Source organism: Varanus komodoensis, unplaced genomic scaffold (assembly GCF_004798865.1).
Source record: "Varanus komodoensis strain SLA01 unplaced genomic scaffold, ASM479886v1 scaffold11, whole genome shotgun sequence".
Lineage (NCBI taxonomy): Eukaryota > Metazoa > Chordata > Lepidosauria > Squamata > Varanidae > Varanus > Varanus komodoensis.
This window is the reverse complement of record NW_025335317.1, coordinates 2,579,672-2,598,610: the sequence shown is the minus strand read 5'-3', so window position 1 is coordinate 2,598,610 and position 18,939 is coordinate 2,579,672. Positions and strand designations below refer to the sequence as shown.

At 48.2% G+C, this 18,939-nt stretch overlaps 2 protein-coding genes and 1 long non-coding RNA gene across 4 annotated transcripts; 2 read left to right on the top strand and 1 right to left on the bottom strand.

Moving 5' to 3' along the window:
• The first annotated feature begins 4,119 nt into the window (after positions 1-4,119).
• LOC123018254 (dual specificity phosphatase 29-like) lies at positions 4,120-6,195 on the top strand. Its single transcript, XM_044420114.1, has 3 exons — positions 4,120-4,238; positions 5,169-5,386; positions 5,984-6,195. The coding sequence occupies exons 1-3, from the start codon at positions 4,120-4,122 to the stop codon at positions 6,193-6,195; spliced, it is 549 nt and encodes a 182-aa protein (XP_044276049.1).
• A 69-nt stretch (positions 6,196-6,264) lies between these two features.
• LOC123018360 lies at positions 6,265-10,877 on the bottom strand. 2 transcript variants are annotated; one of them, XR_006413754.1, is made up of 4 exons: positions 10,805-10,877; positions 8,988-9,123; positions 8,795-8,835; positions 6,265-7,269 (listed from the first exon to the last, which is right to left on the bottom strand). It is a non-coding gene; the product is annotated as an uncharacterized LOC123018360 (long non-coding RNA). The 2 variants fall into 2 exon arrangements; XR_006413753.1 differs by lacking the exon at positions 10,805-10,877 and having other exon boundaries at positions 8,988-9,340.
• On the top strand, positions 10,731-17,452 carry LOC123018359 (dual specificity protein phosphatase 13-like). The gene is made up of 4 exons (XM_044420359.1): positions 10,731-11,192; positions 12,624-12,829; positions 14,375-14,595; positions 16,094-17,452. The coding sequence occupies exons 2-4, from the start codon at positions 12,669-12,671 to the stop codon at positions 16,303-16,305; spliced, it is 594 nt and encodes a 197-aa protein (XP_044276294.1). The 5' UTR covers positions 10,731-11,192; positions 12,624-12,668; the 3' UTR covers positions 16,306-17,452.
• Positions 17,453-18,939: the final 1,487 nt, after the last annotated feature.

The following is an 18,939-nucleotide window of genomic DNA, read 5'->3' as shown; positions in this document are numbered from 1 at the left end:
AGGCAGCCTTCTTCATCTTCCAAGAACTCCATGAGGGAGGGCTGGAACCAAAGGGCTTGTGTAAGACCATCAGGCATGATTTCATATTGGAGCAGGGGCTTAAACAAAGGTCTCCTTGGTCAGATCCAGCATTTTTATCTACTACCTCTCTATGCTTTGTTGCCTAGGAGCACAACCTTCATGCAAAGACATTCTTTAAAGCATCCAAAAATCTTACCGACAGGAACATTAAAGGGAATTTCTATAGAGTGTAAAAAGAATTGCCAAGCCAGAAAATAATTTGACAAATAATTTTGAGCCAACCATTATACATCATAAAGGTCCAAGAAAAAATGTTGGTGCTCTGAAGTTCTCGATTAGGGTTAATGAAGATGTGGAGGAGTTTATATTTCATTATAATTTATGATCCCTATTGCTATGCAGCAACCTTTATGCCTGTTAGAGAAAATGGTGGAAAGGATGAGGCCTTAATTACTTTAGTCTGGGGAAAATTGGCTATACACAAGTGAGATTAATAGCAGAAGTTCTGGCTTTCCATGAGCTGCAGCATCTGTCACTGAAGTCACAGCATCAAAAGCAGTTTCAAATATCAGTCTGGGGAATATAGCTGTTCCCCTTGGGGAGAACGTTGCTTTATGAGCTGGGTGTTATGAGCCATGCTGACTTTCTACTCCAGATGTAGTGATAACCTATTCTTTATCAATTTCTGGATAGTTTGCTAATCTATTCCAAAAAATGACCACTGATGGTCCATGGAGCTAGTCTTTCTCTAAACAAACAAAAACAAATATTGTGGATGATACCAGACCAACAGGATGAGGGCTCGGTGGATAAGGGGCAACATGAATTTGGCAAGACAAGGAAGTTCTCAGCTCTGAGGCTTGCTGTGGAAAGTGATGGGGGGGGGGCATCCAACAGCAAGGGGTGCTCTTACTTTGGGGGGCTTTGGATTACTAGCCATGGATATTTATTTATTTATTTATTTATTTATTGACACATATTTATAGGCCGCCTATAATCACTGAGGCCTTCCTAGGTGGCTTACAATACATAAAACTTATTAACAGAGTAAAAACACATTAAAACCAATTAAAACATAGCAAATTAAACATCTATAAAATCAGTTAAAAAGGGCCACCGCAGGCAGGTTAAACGTTAACAAATTTCCTAAAAAGATAGGTCTTTGCCTGGTGCTGAAAGGAAAATAAAGACGGCGCCGGACGATATCAGAGAAAGAGATGGACGGAATTAATTCCTTTTATTGTTACTTGATTCATTGCCATCCCAGGAGCTTTGTCGTTCTCACTCCAGCAAAGCATGATTTCAATATTCTTGCTTGATTCTATTTTATAGTGGTATCTTTTCGAGTAGTTGAAATGTGCCTTCCTGAACTTTATACATTTACTAGCCCTCTGAACATCCTGCTGACTAATAGAGCAGACCACACGCTCTTTATCTTTTGATGTTAGGATAAATCTCGCTAGCAGAATGAAAATGTTAAAGTGTCCTTAGATAAGGATGTGATTTGATTTGAAGACTCAGTCCTTAAAAACATTAAAAATTGAATTGGTAATTTATTTTTAAAGATAAGTAAAATGTTTGTCATCATTATACCGTTTAAACTTTTTTATGTTGTGCTTTTATATTCTGTGTCTTCTGTTATGTAAATATTTTGCTGTTACTGCTGCCTTGAATATATCGGTAAATAAATTACTTCCTTCCTTTACTTTAAGTACTTTGATTAGAATGGCCACTGACCCATCACAAAAAATTAGAAATTGTGTCGCCAAAAAAGGACAAAAGAAAGGACTTATTTGCATAAGCTGGTGACAGGCTATGTCTAAAGGCAAATAAGAATTTTTAATTTATATAGAAATATAGTACGGCTCACAATTGTTTGGAATGCAGCCACCTGCAAATGACCAGCACTTCTCAGGGTTCATTATCCTTAAGCAGAATTTGGCAGAACAGCATTTCAAATAGAGAAGTGCCCTCTATAAAAGAGGAAACATGGCCACCCTGTCGTTCAGTTCTTTCCTAGTTCTGTCTCAGCTATTTCAATGGCTCCACAAAACCTCCACCATTAAGCTGGACTCGCTTTCAGAATTTCAGTGGCATTTTGGTTATAACTGGATTGCGTTTGTTCTCTTAAAGCTAAAAAAAAATATTTTGTAGCACTGTTTTTAGCTTCGAAATATGGCTCCAGCTGCCTATCCCAGCTCTGCTAGGAGCCACAGAGCATCAGGTCAAGGTTCTGTCTAGGCGCATTTTTCTTACACACTGACCAATCAATCCTCTGCAGAATCCCACAGATCAGACATGAACACCGCAGCACCCCCTTGCCCATGCTCCCCAGCAACTGGTACACACAGGCACCCTGCCTCTGATACCAGAGACAACATATAGCCTGCCATATGTTGATCGCCTGCTCCATACATTTTTCCAGTCGCCCTTTAAAGACACCCAAATGGGCAGCCGTCACCACTCCTTGTGGAAATCAGCTATGCGAAGATGTTTATTTAAATGTGAAGACAAGCTGAGTTCTCAGACGTGGGATGAGTCTGTTTCTTTATATTTCATTTCATTGTTCCAACAGCATATTTCTCAGTCCCAATACACGCTCTATTTTTTTTTTTTTTTTGCCAAAAAGACACCAATTCTTTAAGGCTTGTGTATAGAGGATAACTTCCTGGTCGCTTACCTTTTGCTTCTGCATTGGACACCAAATGAAGCACCTGTTGGATGTACAAAAACTAGTTGGGATATTTCTCAGTTTCTTTTGATCTGCATCCTATGGAAAAGGTCTTGTAGCCTAGAGAACTCTGTCCTCTCCCAGTATTTAAAATCAAGACTTGTTCATGTTGGTGGAGCCAGTGGTGAGCCAGCCCTGGAGTCAACAGGAATACCCCTGCAGCTACTTTTCTATTCCAGTGTTTACAGATTAGTAACATGGATTTCAGGAAGGGGGGGGGGGTTGCATTTTCTTTCATGCATTCAGCATGGCTGCTCTTAAAACTCTTCTCCCGTAATGCTGTTCAGTCATCTCCATAAAGACTGTAAACAAGAAACAGGATTCTTGTTTAGAATTAGTAACATGTGCCTTCGTTGAAAGGTCTGTAATTTTGGTGTTCAAAGACTACCTTGCCGTGTGCTTTGGTAAACTTGACTCTTTTACCATTGTGTACAAAGGTACTTAATAAATGTTCCCACGACAAGAGGCTTTTAGCAAGATTATTACTAGTGGGATTTGAAAAAGAAACAATATTTTTGGGATACTGGGATCTTAATGATTGCTCTGTATGTGAGCTGAAATTAGCTAGCCTTTGAGCAGCACTCAGCAGCTTGCTTTATTTGATGCACCACTGCTCCAATATTTTATTGATTTATGTATATTATCTGGAGAGCTTTTAATATAGTTTAATTCCTAGGTACTTAAGTTCCCTAGAAGCCAAAAGTCAAAATTCTTATTATCCAAATGGAGAGGTGTGAGGCTCAGGATTGACTTACTTTTTACGTACGTCTAAGTGCACAGAATCCTGACCTAGAGCAGAACCATGGAGGTCCTGAAGGAGAGAATGAAACCTCTGTCCCACCTGTTTCCCCCCAGAAAGCCAAGGTCACTCCTCCAATTCCCCCAGTTTTCCGAACAGCTGCAAGGAGCTAATGATTCAGTGGTAAATGTGAGACCCAAAATTTCCTTCATGCATTTCTCATTTGTTCTGAAACCCCATCACAAAGTTCTGAGCTTCTCCTTCAAGTCCTGGAATCCTTGAAAAACACCAACACCTGTCCATTACTATCTCTGAAACGAGGGCGGCCTTTCCTTTACATGGATTTATTCCCTGGATCTAGAAGATTCAGCAAAGCAAAAGGTACCCTTTTCCACTCTGAGTTAGGGTATTATTTGCCGCCGCGCCAGTCAAGTCCGTTCCCCGTCCATTCGTCATGTGTACGGTGGGGGTGGGCGGATCAGCGACACGCGTCCAGATCTGCAGCTGCTTCTCCGTGTCAAAGCAAGATGCCCTGCAGAGCCGTGCAGTGACCGAGCCGCCGCAGACGGATGACAACCGGATGCCAGCCAGAGAACCCGCTTCAGAAGGTGACCCCCGCCTCCTGCACATGAGCCCCCTCAGGCCTGCCGCAGACTCCGTGACGGAGCTGGAACGTGCTCTGGAGAGCTGCAGGGTGGAGTTCAACGAAATAGATGAAGTGTGGCCCAACCTTTATATCGGCAACATGTAAGTGTTACGGGGAAGAAGTTGCCACTTGAGTGTAGGATAAACAAGATTTGCAAAACAAATCACTGCCAACAGTGTTGCCTTAGGACTGAGGAAACTGTTGCTCTCGAAGGACAGAGACTGGCTGGAGAATTACTTTGCCATTAGCTTTTTCAGCACAGACATTAACGGTGAGACGTGCGTTGGAGCAGATGTGTCCAAGATTGCGACGCGAGAGGAATATCTGCTGCAAAAGATCAGTTTAAGATGTAATCTGATATATAGTTTGCTTCTGTCGTGTGCAGCAGGAAGTCGACAAAAATTCTCGTATTGCTAACCGCATATTATGGTCTGCAACTTTTGTCACATGACTTTTAGTCCACGTGCACAAAGAATAGGATCTAAAGCAGCTCTGAGTGCACGTATTAGCTAATGTTCTTGGCTAATATGCTTGTTAATTAAAGATAATTGTTTGTCTCCTCCATCAAGTGGAACTAAGGACAGGAAATTCTCCAGATAGCTGGGAATCTCACTTTAGCTAAGTGGTGCCCTCTGGCTTGTGGGAGACGGCAGAAGAAACAGTTTTGGGTCACTCTGCTGCTTTAATTGTGGGGAGAGAGAGCTGAGAATTAAGCAGGAATTAGCAAACGAGGATGCAGTTTTGGTCCAGGGACTTTGACAGCTGTTCTCTTGGAATCTCTCGGATTAGCAGTCAGCTGAACAGAACGTATTAGCTTCCACCAAGCTCTTCTTCTACCTTCGTTAATAAAACAAATAGAAAACAAATGTCCCGAAGTTCCATCCCTCTTTCATGCTCTTCCATCCCTTCTCACCCCCCCCAGAGAAGCAGGGGTAGCAATAGCACTGCTTTGCACGGGTGGAAGCTGGGTGTCGCTCCGTCGCTCGGGGCTCTTGCGGTCCCTCTTCACCTCCTTCTCCCTTTCCTGGTAGTGCGATAGCCCACAACAAGGAAGAACTGAAGAAACTTGGCATCACCCACATACTGAACGCTGCACACGGCGCCTGGGGGAGCAAAGGAAGCCAAGCCTTCTACGGCAGGGAAATCCATTACTATGGGATAGAGGCAGAAGACTCCACAGACTTTGACCTCAGCATTTATTTTCGCCCTGCCTCCGCATACATCCACAAAGCGCTGGGGGCACCCAATGGTGAGTCCTGATGCCCAGAGCGACTGCCCTGGAGTCACGGCCTCATTCAGTCTTTGCAGGAAAAGCAGGTTAGATTGCCTCTAAGCCTCTGAAATCTGCCCTCTGCACCCAGCCTCAGATCCTGGACCCCAGACGGGATCTGGGGCCAGAATGGGATTTGCCAGGACTGAGGGAGGATCCACACGGAGGCCCGTGAGGACCTGCGGTGCCGGTGTTTTTCCCCAAAGCTATGGCTGTTTGCGGGCGCACAGGAGTGCCCTTCCGAAAATACCGTGCTCCATCTGCTGGTTGGAGAGGCCACGCAAAGGGACTTCCATCACTGCTCTTCCAGCATGAGTAGACCCCTGGGACAGCTTCCCCAGCACCTCCTCCCTGTCCAGATCAGTCCGCCAGGCAGCGGAGAGAGCAGGCATGCCGTGTGCCTGGCAGCTGAGTCTCACGGCCCACGTCAATCAGCCACGCTGGAGAAATCCCTGTGCAGATCACTTCCTAAGAGTTTCCAAATGGAGCAATCGACCAGTCCTGACCTGCCCCCATCCTACGTTCTGACTTGCAGTACATGAACCAGTTGTTATCTGTTTGCTTATTTCCCTACAGGAAGGATCTTGGTTCACTGTGTTCTTGGCAAAAGCAGATCAGCCACCCTGGTTCTGGCCTATCTCATGATTTTCCAGAATTTCTCCTTGCCTGAGGCTGTAGAAAGAATTCTGCAGAGTCGAGCCATCTCCCCAAACAGAGGATTCTTGAAACAGCTCCAAGACCTAAACATGGAGCTGCAGCACAAGATAAAGCAGTGTCAGCTTCTGTAATATGAAGAGAGAAGGAAGGAAGGAAGGCAGGAAGGACGGACGGATGGGTGGATGGACAAGAGGCAAGATCTGATAACAAATTTAATTCCACCACCATCTCATGGCTCAAGACTAATTTGCTCTTTTCTTGAACAGAATTTCAGAAGTCCCCTTTTGGAAACAGTTTAATGCATAGCTGTTGACAACTGGACTGCAGAAGAGGGCAAGGATTCTTCATTTTATTACCTTTGTTTTAGGGAGATTTAATTGGTAGCTTGTGCATTTAAGACAAAAGCACTTGGTAGATTGTTCCAAGCACTTCTCATGCATGGTAGAAAATACCTCTGCTGTATGGGAAATTGGAGGGGGGTGGTGGAATGAAAGGGATGCCTGCAAGCCAGATCTCGATATGGCTTGGGGCACCAACCTTTGTGTGGGTCTGTTCCCTTCTGCTTCCAGATTGAGGGCTACTAGACCACACTGGATTTTCTATGCAAGCCACTGGTTAGAGCCCTCCAGCTTTGACGCTGTGTCTAAGCAGCCGTTCTATTAAGGGTGTTTTTTTAAGGCGGGGAAAATGCAGCCTTTACATGTTGTGAAGTTTACCTCTGCCTGAATGCACGGAAGGGCTGCACCGTGAGATTAGAGCCAAAGCAAGCAGCAACGGGCCCTTTGCTAAGCACGCTTCTCCCATCCACATTTGGGAAGCAAGAAGGCCTTCAGCTCCCGGCGCGCTCCAGAGGGGCTCCTTGGACTCGGCCCTGGGGAGGCCCCATCCTGAGTATTGCGCCCACTTCTGGACACCACACTGCGAGGCGGATGCGGACAAGCTGGCAGGGATTCAGCGGAGGGCAACAAGGAGGATCCGGGGACTGGAAACCAAGCCCCGTGAGCTGGGATGGGAAGAACCGGACGTGTTTGGCCCTGAGAAGAGAAGACTGGGAGGAGATAGGACAGCCCTCTGCCAGGTCCTCCGGTGCTGCCACTCTGAGGAGGGCCAGGATCAATCCTGATCATGCCAGAGCGCAGGACACGGAATAACAGCCTCAAGTCACAGGAAGTCGGATTCCAGCCGGACATCAGGAAACTGTTGCACTGTTAGTGGAAGACAGCAACAGAACCAGATGTGAGCTACGTTGCCTCCCTTTGCACATTCAAAGCCACAGACCTTTCTTTTCAAGAAGTTCTTTATGCACCAAAGTGTTTTCCAGAAGCACAGCCACCCAGAATGAACCTCTGAGCATGCACAGAGTGGTTTGTTGAACCCAATCTAGTATTTACTTATAGGAACTCCCCTTTTGAGTACGTTTGGGCCCCATCCTGTTGCGAGGGGCCTTCTGGAAATGTGCACGCCTCTCCTTTGCATGCTGACCTTCATACTTGGTGGCCCTCCTCTCCTGATACTGCATCATGGCGTCAGGAGCTTTGTCCTCCTCGTCTGACTCTGAGAAACACCCCCCCCCCCGTGCCAAGCCCCTTCCCTACATTTGTGCAGATCCAGGGAATCTGGCCTCGAGAAAAACACCTCCACTTCTCTCATCTCAACATCTGGAATTGGCCCACATTCTGACAATGCCCCCTGCTCTTCCTCCTCCTCCTCCACAGTGGCATTTGTGCTCTGCTCTGACCCACCACTTTTACTGCCTCTGTGAGCAGTCACAGCGGCAGCAAAAATTATCTTTATTTTGCGGGTCAAACAGTCTTTTGTCTTCAGCAAAACCAAGCACACCCTGCGGGATGTCTAGCCAGGCTTCTCCTCTGCCACACCCTGGATAATTGAAGGCTGGAAAACTTGTTTCACGCCTTACTTCTTTGTTATTATTGCTCGTGGACTAGATTTTCCAGATTGGGCGGGTTGGGCTAATTTCCTGAAAGAGTCCCCTCCAAATGGCTGTGTTCAAAAAACCCCTGATTTGTTGGGCACTGCACGGGACACGTGGGAAGCTGAAGAAGGGATCCCAGCAGGGTTGGGATGGGATGCGGGGCTGGGGGGGGGGGGGCATCAGTCCCAGGCTGGAAGCTGAGCCATCCAGAGAAAGGGGAAAGGGGTGGATGGCAGGCAGGCTGAGGAGCAAGCAGGATGATGCTGAGCACCATAGAAAGAGAAACAGAGAAACAGAGCGAGTCAGAAGGGGCCTCCCGGGCTATCTAGTCTGACCCCCGGCTCTAGCCAGCTATGCTCATCACATGCCTACCATGTCCGGGCAAGATTTGGTGGCCAAGCCAGGTAGCTGCCGCCAAAGGCTTTTCTACAAGAAGTGTGCACAATAAGCCAAGTGGGGATTCATCCATGTTGAATGAATGAATTATTATTATTATTATTATTATTATTATTATTATTATTATTATAACATTTCTATGCCGCCCCTTGCCGAAGCCTCGGGGCGGCTTACAACACAATAAAATACATTGAAATACAATAGAACATAATAAATTACCACTAAATACAAAAATACAAAAAATACACTGAGATACAAACATAATAATATAAAATTAAAATTAACAGTATAAAATAAGTAAATAAAGAATATAGGAGGAGAAAAGAGAAGGAAAAGAAGTTGCCCTGGCCAGATCATATATTTTAACAATTAAAATGATGTTTAAATAAAAAGGTCTTTACCTGGCGCCGAGAATGACTTCATTGAATAAGTCTTCTGACCACTTCAAACAAACAAAAACAAAGGAGCATTAAAAACAAACAAGCATTAAACGAACACTTCATGTTAATATTTTAAGAACATATAATTAAGAACACCATGTTAAAATGTAAAAACATGGCATTAAAATGGCCAAACAAAATGCTCATGACTTACCAAGCAGGGACGTGTACCACTCAGCAAAACATTTCGACGTCTTTTCCTGGGGTCACACAGCTGAGACTCCAGGCCGGAAATGGCAGCTTTGCAAACACCTCATTTCGGCAGCGTTCTTCCGGAATTCTAGCTGTTGCTGAGAGAGGCAAAAGCTGTTTATAGGTATGCATGATGCATGTCAGAATTACGTGGCAGGGTCTGCACTCTTGTTATGCCCTCTTCCCGTGTCAGCGGTGACGCTCGGTATCTGTAGAGATGCTCCAGTGAAGCCCTCCCAGGCCCTGTATGGTCCCCCGCTTCATTCAGCCCAGTTGCTCCCAAAGCCACACTTCATAAGTATGAAAGCTCAAGTAGTGATCCTGTTAAATAAAAAATAAAAATTCAGAACCCTCAGGCTATTGACCAGGTCCATGCAATGTTACACAAATGGTGCGTCCCCTTCCTCATTGTTGGATTTTGCACATGCTCCAAGTTTTTGAAAGACAGACCACCTCTAACAGATCACATGACACTTTCCATTTTTGAATGGACATAACCTAAGAATGGCTAAGCATGTGGATATTTGGTTTACCTTGGTCAAAGCCTATGCATAACTCTGCTTAGTGTCTCTTTTTATGTAAATATAAAAGGGTATGCATTTCATTTGTATCAGTTCTAATTGAGTTATTGAAATTTCATGAAAGAAAGCAAAAATATTTTATGATTTTATTTCTCTTGTTCTAATTTTGTTTGATGAAATTCACATTAAAATAATGGGAAAAGATCTCTGATTCTGATTTCCAAAGGTCTGCTGATCTCACCCACCTAGAACAAGTCATATCACCAGTGTTAAAATGATAGCATTAACAGCAGCCACTTGGCGACGGTTTCTTTTTATTTCTTGTGTGGTTGCAGAGCAGCATCTGGTGTTCGAAATGGGGAATTTCTAGTCTTTGCCCACAAAGGTTGCCTCGTGAAAATTAAATGCTTTTAGGCACTGGCCAAGCACTGGCAAAGCTGTCTAGGAGGGCATGGCGAGCTGCTGAATGCAAGCCAGTTCTGAACTCTCTGCCCATGCGGAGTAAACGTGTCCCTTTTTCTTCAAGAGCGCAGAGACTAGGAAATGTGCGCACTGGCTGCATCTCGCCATGGCCAAGGCCTGAACAGGAGGCCCAGGTGTGCTGTGCTTGCACCCCACCTGCCCTGGCAGGCGGCATCCTCCGCAGGGGCAGGTCGTTTGGCAGATCTCTGGAAGATCTGGAGGCAGGCGCAAGCCGGTGTGATGTTTAGGAGACTGGCCTCTCAGCCAGAACGTCGGGATGTGGCCTGGGGCAGAACCTGGTGGCGCCCGCACGGGTCCAGGGGACGCCACTGCCAGCACACAGGTGCTGCTGGGCCACTTGACTGGCCGGTATCGGCTGCAGTTGCTTGGCCCGAGTGAGTGGCGACCTGATTTGACCACGAGGGACTCAGTAGCCTTTCAACCTAAGCCGTGGCTCTGCTTGCCCTCAAGTTCTGCAGATCCATGAAGCCACGGGGAGGTTAATGACCCAGTGCAGGCTGCGGCTAGTTGGGGTGGCTTTGAGGCCACAGCAGGGGTGGCCTCTGAGCCTCCCCTCGAGAAGTGGGGGGCTCAGACCACACAGAAGCCACGTCCCAGGGCTTAGTGCACTGTGCTGGCCCAGTCCACGTGACACATTATCGTCAGCATCTCCTGCCTTCCGACAGTGTCAGGGTCTTTTTTTAGCCTTCCCAGCTCTGTGACCTGGCAAGGACCCGGGCTGAAATCCATTTTCCTGTTGAAAAGCGGGGCAACTCCGAGAGGCCCTAGAGCCTACCTGGAAATCTGAAGCCCCAGGAAATGCCAGAAGCCTCCGCGGTGGTGGAACGCTGGGCAGCTTGGAGCGTGTGACCCCAAGGGCAGCCCCTTCGGCCTCCCAGGAATGCCGCCTTCTCGCCTCTCGCCTCGAATGACAGGACGCAGATCAGTGCGGCCGCTCTGGCAAGACTTAAGCCACAAGCATGTCCAATAGCAGTGCGGCAGCAACTCAATCCGCAAACGTGCTGCAGGGAAGCAGCCGACAGCGCCAGGAGCCCCGGCTAAGAAAAGTAACTGCGCAGGGAGGGGTTCAGGCAGCTCCATTACCCACCGCTGGAGCAAGGAAGGCTGCGGGAAACCTTACGGGAGACAGAGTGCTGCACGGCTAAGAGCGACCTGGTGCTAAGGTAACTACTTTCCCCTGCAAGAATTGCACCTGAACAATGACGAAAGCACCTTGTGTGCCCATGAAGCCTCCACCAGTCTTCCCAACCAGTGACTCCCCGAGCTGAAAGTGGCCCATTAGCCACATGCAGTTGCCAAATCTTAGGCAGCCCCCTTCCCTCATTTGTCCACATTCAGGCAGAAAGTTTGTATCGACCAGTATTTTTCTCAGCATATTAGGGAAACCACGCAAGGATTTTAGTTTCTTTGTTTGGGGGACGGAGAGTTTTGATTTCCAGCGCGTCACTTAGAATTCCATAGCATCTTGCTCATCGGGTCGCTCATCACGACTAATACTTTCTGATCCGAAACACCCTTAGAGGCGCGTTTTGCATCTAAGCAGCTTAAGAGGCAAGGAGGAAAGCTTATTCCGTGTGGTTGTTTTGTAAGGCAACAGATCATTTTCAGGGCTTTGCAGGTAGCCAAAGTAACAGTGAGTGTTTGATAAGGGTTCGTTGAGAGCAGGGGAAGAAAGCATGTTCTTAAAGGTCCATAAACCGAACCTCTGTCCCAAGCATGGTGGCGAAAAGCACTGTCAGAGCGACTATACATGGGGAAACATCGTGCTGAGAAAGACTTGGCATGGCTTCCGCAGAAGCTATTTCCAAGTCCTGCCTCTTTCCAAACACTTTCAATGAGTAAATCTAGCAGCCGCAGGATGAGAGAGGAGGGCATTTTCTGTATTGGTGTTGGGTGAAAGAACAGGACGCAGAGGGAGAGCTGACTGAAGAGTTTTCATGCTGGAGGGGAATAATTGTTGTGGTCCTTCGAGGGACCGGGTGAGGATCCATTTCATGTCTTCCTTCAGAGGCTGGAGGAAGGGGACAGCAGCCAGGTGGTCAAGTCTGCCAATGACACCGGTGTTTTTGGGCAGCGAAAACCAAGCGGACTGAGAAAAGTCCTCCAAGCCCCCTTTCCAAACCAGCTGGCCAGGCAATGAAATGGACAATGAGAACCACAATAAAACAGGGCTAAAAATTCCTCCCCACCTGAATGAATTTTAGTCCACAGGAACTGACATGGTGCACCTCACCAGCAGGAGAGCGACGGCAAGTTTGCCCCGACCAAGCCCTGAGCACACCCGGCTCTCTCGCGGTTTCTTTTCTGGCCCTCCGAGAGGCAAAGCCAAGCAAGCCTGTGGAGGAAGGGCAGAGCTGCCCGCCTCTCCTCCACCAGACGGCTGCAGTTCCGCACTGACCTGAGAAGAAGGAGCGTCGCTTCTGGTGGGAGAGGAATGCAGCCCTCCGTCCCTCCTCGGGCAGCCTGCTGGCTCCCTTGCAGGGCACGCCACTGCTCTCCCGGGCAGAATTCCTGGTCACCTGCCGTGTGCAGGCAGCTGGGTCGAGTAGAGGCTGATTCGCAAACAGAAACCCTCCTCTTCCTTCTCGTTCTAGATCTGTCCTTTCTGTGCATCAGGTGCTTGAGAGCAAAAAGCAGACATGATCCATGCCGCTCACTGCTCCTCCAGGGACTGCACTTCCGAAGGCAAAAGGGGTTACGAGACTCCAGCGCTCTCCGAGCTGCAGAGGCTGATATGGAACAGAGGCGGCTCCGACAACCACGTCGACCAAGTGTGGCCAAACCTCTACCTTGGAGATGCGTAAGGGAACGGGGGGGTTGCTCGCGAGGCTCGACTGCCCGAGAGTTAGATTCTGTGGTGCCTGAAGATGCCCCTGTGTCGAGAGGGTCCTTAAGCCTGCTTAGTCCTTAGCTGGGCCTTTAGGAGCAAGAAGTCCTGTAAAACACACACGCACACACAGCGGTTGCTTGCTCACGCAAAGGAGGCCTGACCTGGGCTGCTTCGCGGCCTTTTCATGGGGACCCCAAGTAAGCACCGCTTGGCGGGAGCGAAGCTCCCTCTGCCTGCCCAGGTTTGAGTCGCCAGCGGTGGCCAGATGATGCCTGTAGGAAGCTCCCGGTTGTTGTGTGTCCAGTCAGGACCACCCCAAACCAGCCCTGCCCACACACCAGTTGTATTGTGCTGCCCGTTACACAGAGAAGCATGGAAGATCCACGAAGGAAACAAGGATGCCTTCTGGTGTTGGCACTGGGGCCCCTCCAACTGGAAGCCCTGCGCGGGGCCCCAGGAGCATCTCCCCCCTGCCTGGCAGCAACTTTGGCCCTGCGACATTCCATGAAAGTTCCAAGAGACGCTTCCGATAAGCCATCCCACGCTGGCCTTCTCCACGCGAGGGCTCAGCCCGGCACTCGTTGAGGCTCCGTCTGCTTTCACTGTGGGAAGAAAAATGGGTCCTTCCTGCAGGCTTTTCCTCCCTGGGGGTTTGTGGTCCTCTGCCCTTCTAGAGATGTTCTGCACTCCAGCTGCCCTGTAGCAGATCTGCAACTTCTTTGCATAGTGGAAGGCTTTCTTCCACTATGTTGTGGAAGAACTCTTTCAAGGCTTTCTTCCCACTCAAGAATGAATAAATAAATAAATACATAAGTGAGTGAGTGAAAAGGCTGGAAAATGCAGGAGAGGCTCTGGAGGAGAGCAAAGTTGCGAAGAGGCCCAGAAAATGTCCATCAGGAAGAGAACGCCGAGTGCGCAGTGAACGCCTCACCTGAAAGCCCCAGGAGGAAACATCCCCTGAGACATCACGGCCCGCAACTGTGTCAGCAGCGCTTCAATGGTCCACGCTGGGCAGGCGTCTGGGGCAGTTTCGTTAAACATCAGCATCACAGTTCTGCTGCTTTCAAACCAGGGGAAGGCATTAAAATGCAACAGGCTTGCACCGGCGCTTACCTGGATTCTCTGCCACATGAGCGCCTGGAGGATCACAGTTCGCAGGAAAGGAGTAGGGAAAGCACAAATGCATTCATTTGATGCTCCATGGGGAAAGTAGGGTGTCTCTGATTGTGACTGAGAAGGCACAGGAAGGAGTGGTGAACGGGGCAGTCCCGGGAATCCAAGCAGGCAAGGGAGTCTCCCGGGAGCTTGCAGCCGGGCAGCAAGGGAACGCAAGTGCCCCGGGCTTGCCCTTTCCTCTAGCAGCGCATCAAGAGGCGGGACCTGGGAAGGAAGCCTTGAAAGAGGGGGGCTTCGGACCTGGGCAGGGGCATGTGACCAGGGAGACCCTCCTGGAGGCCTCCTAAATCCCCCTTTCAACAGGAAGCAGTGGCAACACCCTCCGTTATCTTTTGGCAGGTGGGCAGCTAGAAGCAGAAACACCCTCCAGGGCCTTGGCATCACTCACATCCTCAATGCAGCCGACGGGCCGTACAACGTCAACACGGGAGCCAGCTACTACCACGGCATGCCCATTCAGTACTACGGGGTGCAAGCGTTCGACAGCAGCGCGTTCGACATCAGCGTCTTCTTCCACGACGCGGCAAACTTCATCCACAAAGCCTTAAACACGGAAGGAGGTACGGGGAGCATCCAGTGGCCGGCCGTGTTTGCCCGAAGCTGCTGCTCCTTGAATGCCACATGGAATTTGCGCAAGGTGCCCATCACTGCTTCAAGGAATTAAGGGCTGGTGCCAGGAAGTGCTTAGATTGCCAGGAAAGCCCCACAATTTGAGGAAGCCGCAAAAGCAGACAGAACCTTTGCATGTCACCTGAAGAGAGAATCTTATAAAACAGTAAAGGGTTTCCATCAAATGCATGATGTGATTTAGCAAAACTTTCTTCTGGGCTGCAGGAATATGGTTTTCCTCTTCAGGCATCCTCTGTTCCTATTGAGCGTATCAGGAAAAACGGATCCTTGCAGCCCTGAGGGCTTTTAACCAAACCATATTAAATCGAATGATTAGTCATCACAACGTAGTAAAGTCGCATAGATTTCAGGGCCCTGCTCTGAGCATGCCTTGATCTAACCCAGTCAAGTTCCTTTCCCAAGGTGGTACACGCGTTCCGCAAAATCAGGACAGCCCAGACTGTGCCATATGGGTGTCCACCCACCCCTTCCATCACTCCAGGGGAAGCTCAGCATAAAAATGGTTCTTCCCCATGCACGGAGCCTTGCAAAGCACGTTCCCAATCTCTTCACAGAATCCTTTGCCACTTTTCTGCTGAGGGAATGAACTGCGAGCCCACTCTTGAGTCTCAAAACCCAGGCATTTCATGCGGGTTGCTGCTCAGGTGTAGATCAATTAGAAGAACTTCATGAATGAAATTCATGCCTTCCAAATGAATCACGTCACTCTCTCGCCAATTCTTGCTACAGCCGTGCCAGGTAGATCAGTATTACGGTCCTCAAAGGTAGCTGGTATGGAGGAGAGGGCGGCTTTCTGACCATCCAAGACCCACGAGCTGAGCTCCACCTAATTGTCCCCTTGCAATGTCATTTTAGCGCTAAACACTCACACCCTGCTTAGTCCGTGCAAATGAGACAGAGGTTGGCCTGCCACTAGTATCAGAGGAAATCTAAAGCATATCACTTTATTTATTTATTTATTGAAACTGTTTGTATACTGTCCCATCACTGATGTCTCGGGGCAGTTCACAATAAAAGCAATAAAATAAGATAAAAAAATATAAAAGTAGCACAGCATCCAATAAATATAAAAATCACAGAGGAAGGCAATTAGCAATTAAAACAGAGGGAAAATAAAAAGGGGTTTGCCTGGCACCGAACCTCTCTGGGGTGCATATTCCATAATTGGGGTGCCACCACAGAGAAGGCCTTCCTCCGAGTAGCCACCCTCCTGATCTCCATCAAGGAGGGCTCCTGGAGCAGGACCTCTGCCTCAAATCTCAAGGGGTGGGAGAGCATATAGGGAAGGAGGCGCTCCTCCAGGTATCCTGGACCCGGGCCATTTAGGACTTTATGGGGCACCCCCAGCACTCTGCCAAAACTCTGATGTCTCAGTAGAGACATTTGCTCCACATCCACTCAGTGCTGCTGTTTATTGCTTCCTTGCAGGCAAAGTGTTTGTCCACTGCGCCATGGGCTTGAGCCGCTCGGCCACATTAGTGCTGGCCTACTTGATGATTCATGAGAACCTGACCCTTGTGGAAGCCTTAAAATCAGTGGATTCACACAGAGGCATCTGTCCCAACACAGGGTTCCTCAGGCAGCTCCGACTCCTGGACATCAAATTAAACAACGGGAGGAACAGTCTTTCAGCGTGCTGAGAAAAAACGCGGAGATGCAAAGCTGTGGAGAGAGGGAGTGCCACAGCATCAACTTTTCATGAGGAAATAATAATTCCAGGAGCAAACCCGTGTTTTGCATGGCTTCCTTGCACACTCCACTTAGGTTTAATCCTTAATTCAGGACCTGGGGGCTCACAGCTAGACGACCCCATTGGTCATCAACTGGAGGGACATGATACCCACCAGACCCTTTCTTGGACTGCTGCTGCAGCATCATCTCTGAGAGCGACAAAGGGAAGAAGAGGAGGAACAGCAGATGCGTGCCGTAAACAAACGCGTGCGTGAGTACAGCAGGGTCCATGCTGAAGGTGGGCCTCGGCCTGTGAACTTCAGAATCCCATATTTATTTCATGTGTATGTCGGCATTCTCCTAGGGAACTCAGCCTGATCCACCCCTTGCATGGCCACAAGTACCCCATGAGGCTGGGAGATAGTTGCGTACCTCAAATCGCCCAGGGAGCCTCATGGGAATGCTGCGGACTGGGGCCGGGGAAAAGGCAGGTGGGCGGCAGCAAAAGCTCTGGGCAGGCAAAAGGCTCTGCAGGTGCCTTGAAGCCCGCATTGGGCGCATCACATCTGGCAGCAGGAAGACAAGCCTCCGGGAGGCGGATTGGGTCTCGCCCTCGTATGACCGGGTGCCTTCCAGAAGCCTTGGCCCACTGTTTCCGCCCATCTCGGCTGGCATGATGGGTGAGGAGGGACCATTTGGGCTAGCGATCCAAGTATCTGGTGCTCGCCCGTTTGCGGAGCGCTGTTATAGGCGATATTCCTCGAAGCACCGTATCTCTGAGGATGGCCCCTAGATACAAAGGAATCGCAACCAAAGCTCAGGAAATGCAGCGGTTTGCAGTCTGCGCTGGCGCATGCCAAACACCGGGCCATCCAGCCGGCCGCCACGGGGCTGGGCTGGCACCGTTGACCTGAGAGCCTCTTTCAAACCCGAGCACGTTTCTCCTGCTTGAAACCTTCCTGTTGCACACGTTGCACCATGCGCCGCAATTCGCAGATTATCTGTCTGGTTTTTCTTTTTCTTACTTTTGCTTCGGAAGGTCCCATGGCGTTCCTCTCCTGGTTGAAATGAGAATAGCCAGAAACTTGAAATAAAACCAAATCTTATTCTGTGTCATTCATTTATATATTTATTTAAAACATTTTAAATGTTTAAAGTTGACTGTCAGGGCTTACCGCCCCCAGAAGGTGACTCACGAAATCACACAACACATAAAGCACAGCTTTGGGGGTTCATGGAACCACCGGCGCACAATTTGTGATGTGATCATAAATCCTGTTATTCGGGAAAGAACTTTCCTGCATTAGATGAAGATTGTTTCTTCCCAAATGATCTCACTCACACTCACAATCACACTCTGTTGTTCTTAAGCTCTTGGAAGCTGTGCCCAGGCAGTTGGGATCTTGGCTTCATTCTGAAGTTGCCTTCCCTTCTAGAGTTTCCACACTATGTTTTATGTTCTTAGCAATGCTTTGTGGACGACCCGGGCTGTTCAACTTTTGGGCTGCAAAGAAACGAACTACTACATTTCGATTGGATTATGCTCATGTGGTGGTATACAATAAAAAAGATGTTCTCCTTTTAAATTATTTAACAGACGTTTGTAGCTACCTGAAGAGACATTCCAGAAGGACGCTGTACTCCCGAGCAAGCCCTACACGACGAATGGAAGCTGCACTTGGGCTGCTTCCATTGGTTTCCATGGGACTCACATCCGGGCTTCCCACTGCAGTGGGTGCCTGGTTGTCGTCAGCAATTATTTAAGCGCGCGCAGAATGCTGGGCATGGAACTTGCATGAAAAGAACCAGTTTCCCTCTTTAATATAGTATTTGTTTTAAAGCAAGCCTTTCTTTAATATAGTATTTGTTTTAAAGTGCAAAGTTTTTAGTTGGTTATCTCTGTGCTGAATTTAAGGCCCACAGTGCTTTTGCAACCTAAAACAAATAGAATACAGTAAGAGTTTTCCTAAATTCAAATTTAATCCACCAATCTTAAATGGATTTTTGATGTGCAGTTTATATTCCTATTTGAAATAAAGAAACTTTAAAAGCCCGGATATTTTCCCTCACCGTAAAGAGCTTTTTCATCCTGGAAATTAAGTCTCTGTTTGAACCATCACTTCCTTAGAGATATGCACTAAATGAAATCCAGCAGGAAATATACGTTACCTTTGGCAGATTAGCTAGGATGAGAAAGCAGAAAGATTATAAATCTGGCTACCAGCAGATGTCAGTATAAATCCACACCTCAAAATAGCAATGCAGAATTATCATAGGTGTTTTGTTGGAGAAAGCAAGTAACAGGTTTTTTATGTTTTCAGAAATGGGGAATGCAGCCATGGATGTGTTTTGTCTCCAGGGTCTGAGAAGTATCCCAAAATATGCAGACCTCAATGCACCTGGCTGAGAATTTGAAATGGCCGACCCCTTTCTCCACCCTTGACTCTCAACGTCACATTCGCTTCTCCCCTCTTCTTCCTCCCCACCACTCTTGCTTTTGTTACGCTGTGCCTGATGAAGAATTCTGGGGATCACAAAACTTTGCCCGCAATTCTGAGCAAAATTTGGCTGGTCCTGGGAACAAGAACACTGCTTGACGGTAA

Bases quoted from the DNA above. Each gene is read 5' to 3' on its own strand.
- LOC123018254 (XM_044420114.1), top strand. From the start codon at position 4,120: ATGAGCCCCCTCAGGCCTGCCGCAGACTCCGTGACGGAGCTGGAACGT. The intron at 4,239-5,168 runs GTAAGTGTTACG...CTTTCCTGGTAG, and splicing joins AACCTTTATATCGGCAACAT to TGCGATAGCCCACAACAAGG. The intron at 5,387-5,983 runs GTGAGTCCTGAT...ATTTCCCTACAG, and splicing joins AGCGCTGGGGGCACCCAATG to GAAGGATCTTGGTTCACTGT.
- LOC123018359 (XM_044420359.1), top strand. From the start codon at position 12,669: ATGATCCATGCCGCTCACTGCTCCTCCAGGGACTGCACTTCCGAAGGC. The intron at 12,830-14,374 runs GTAAGGGAACGG...ATCTTTTGGCAG, and splicing joins AACCTCTACCTTGGAGATGC to GTGGGCAGCTAGAAGCAGAA. The intron at 14,596-16,093 runs GTACGGGGAGCA...GCTTCCTTGCAG, and splicing joins AGCCTTAAACACGGAAGGAG to GCAAAGTGTTTGTCCACTGC.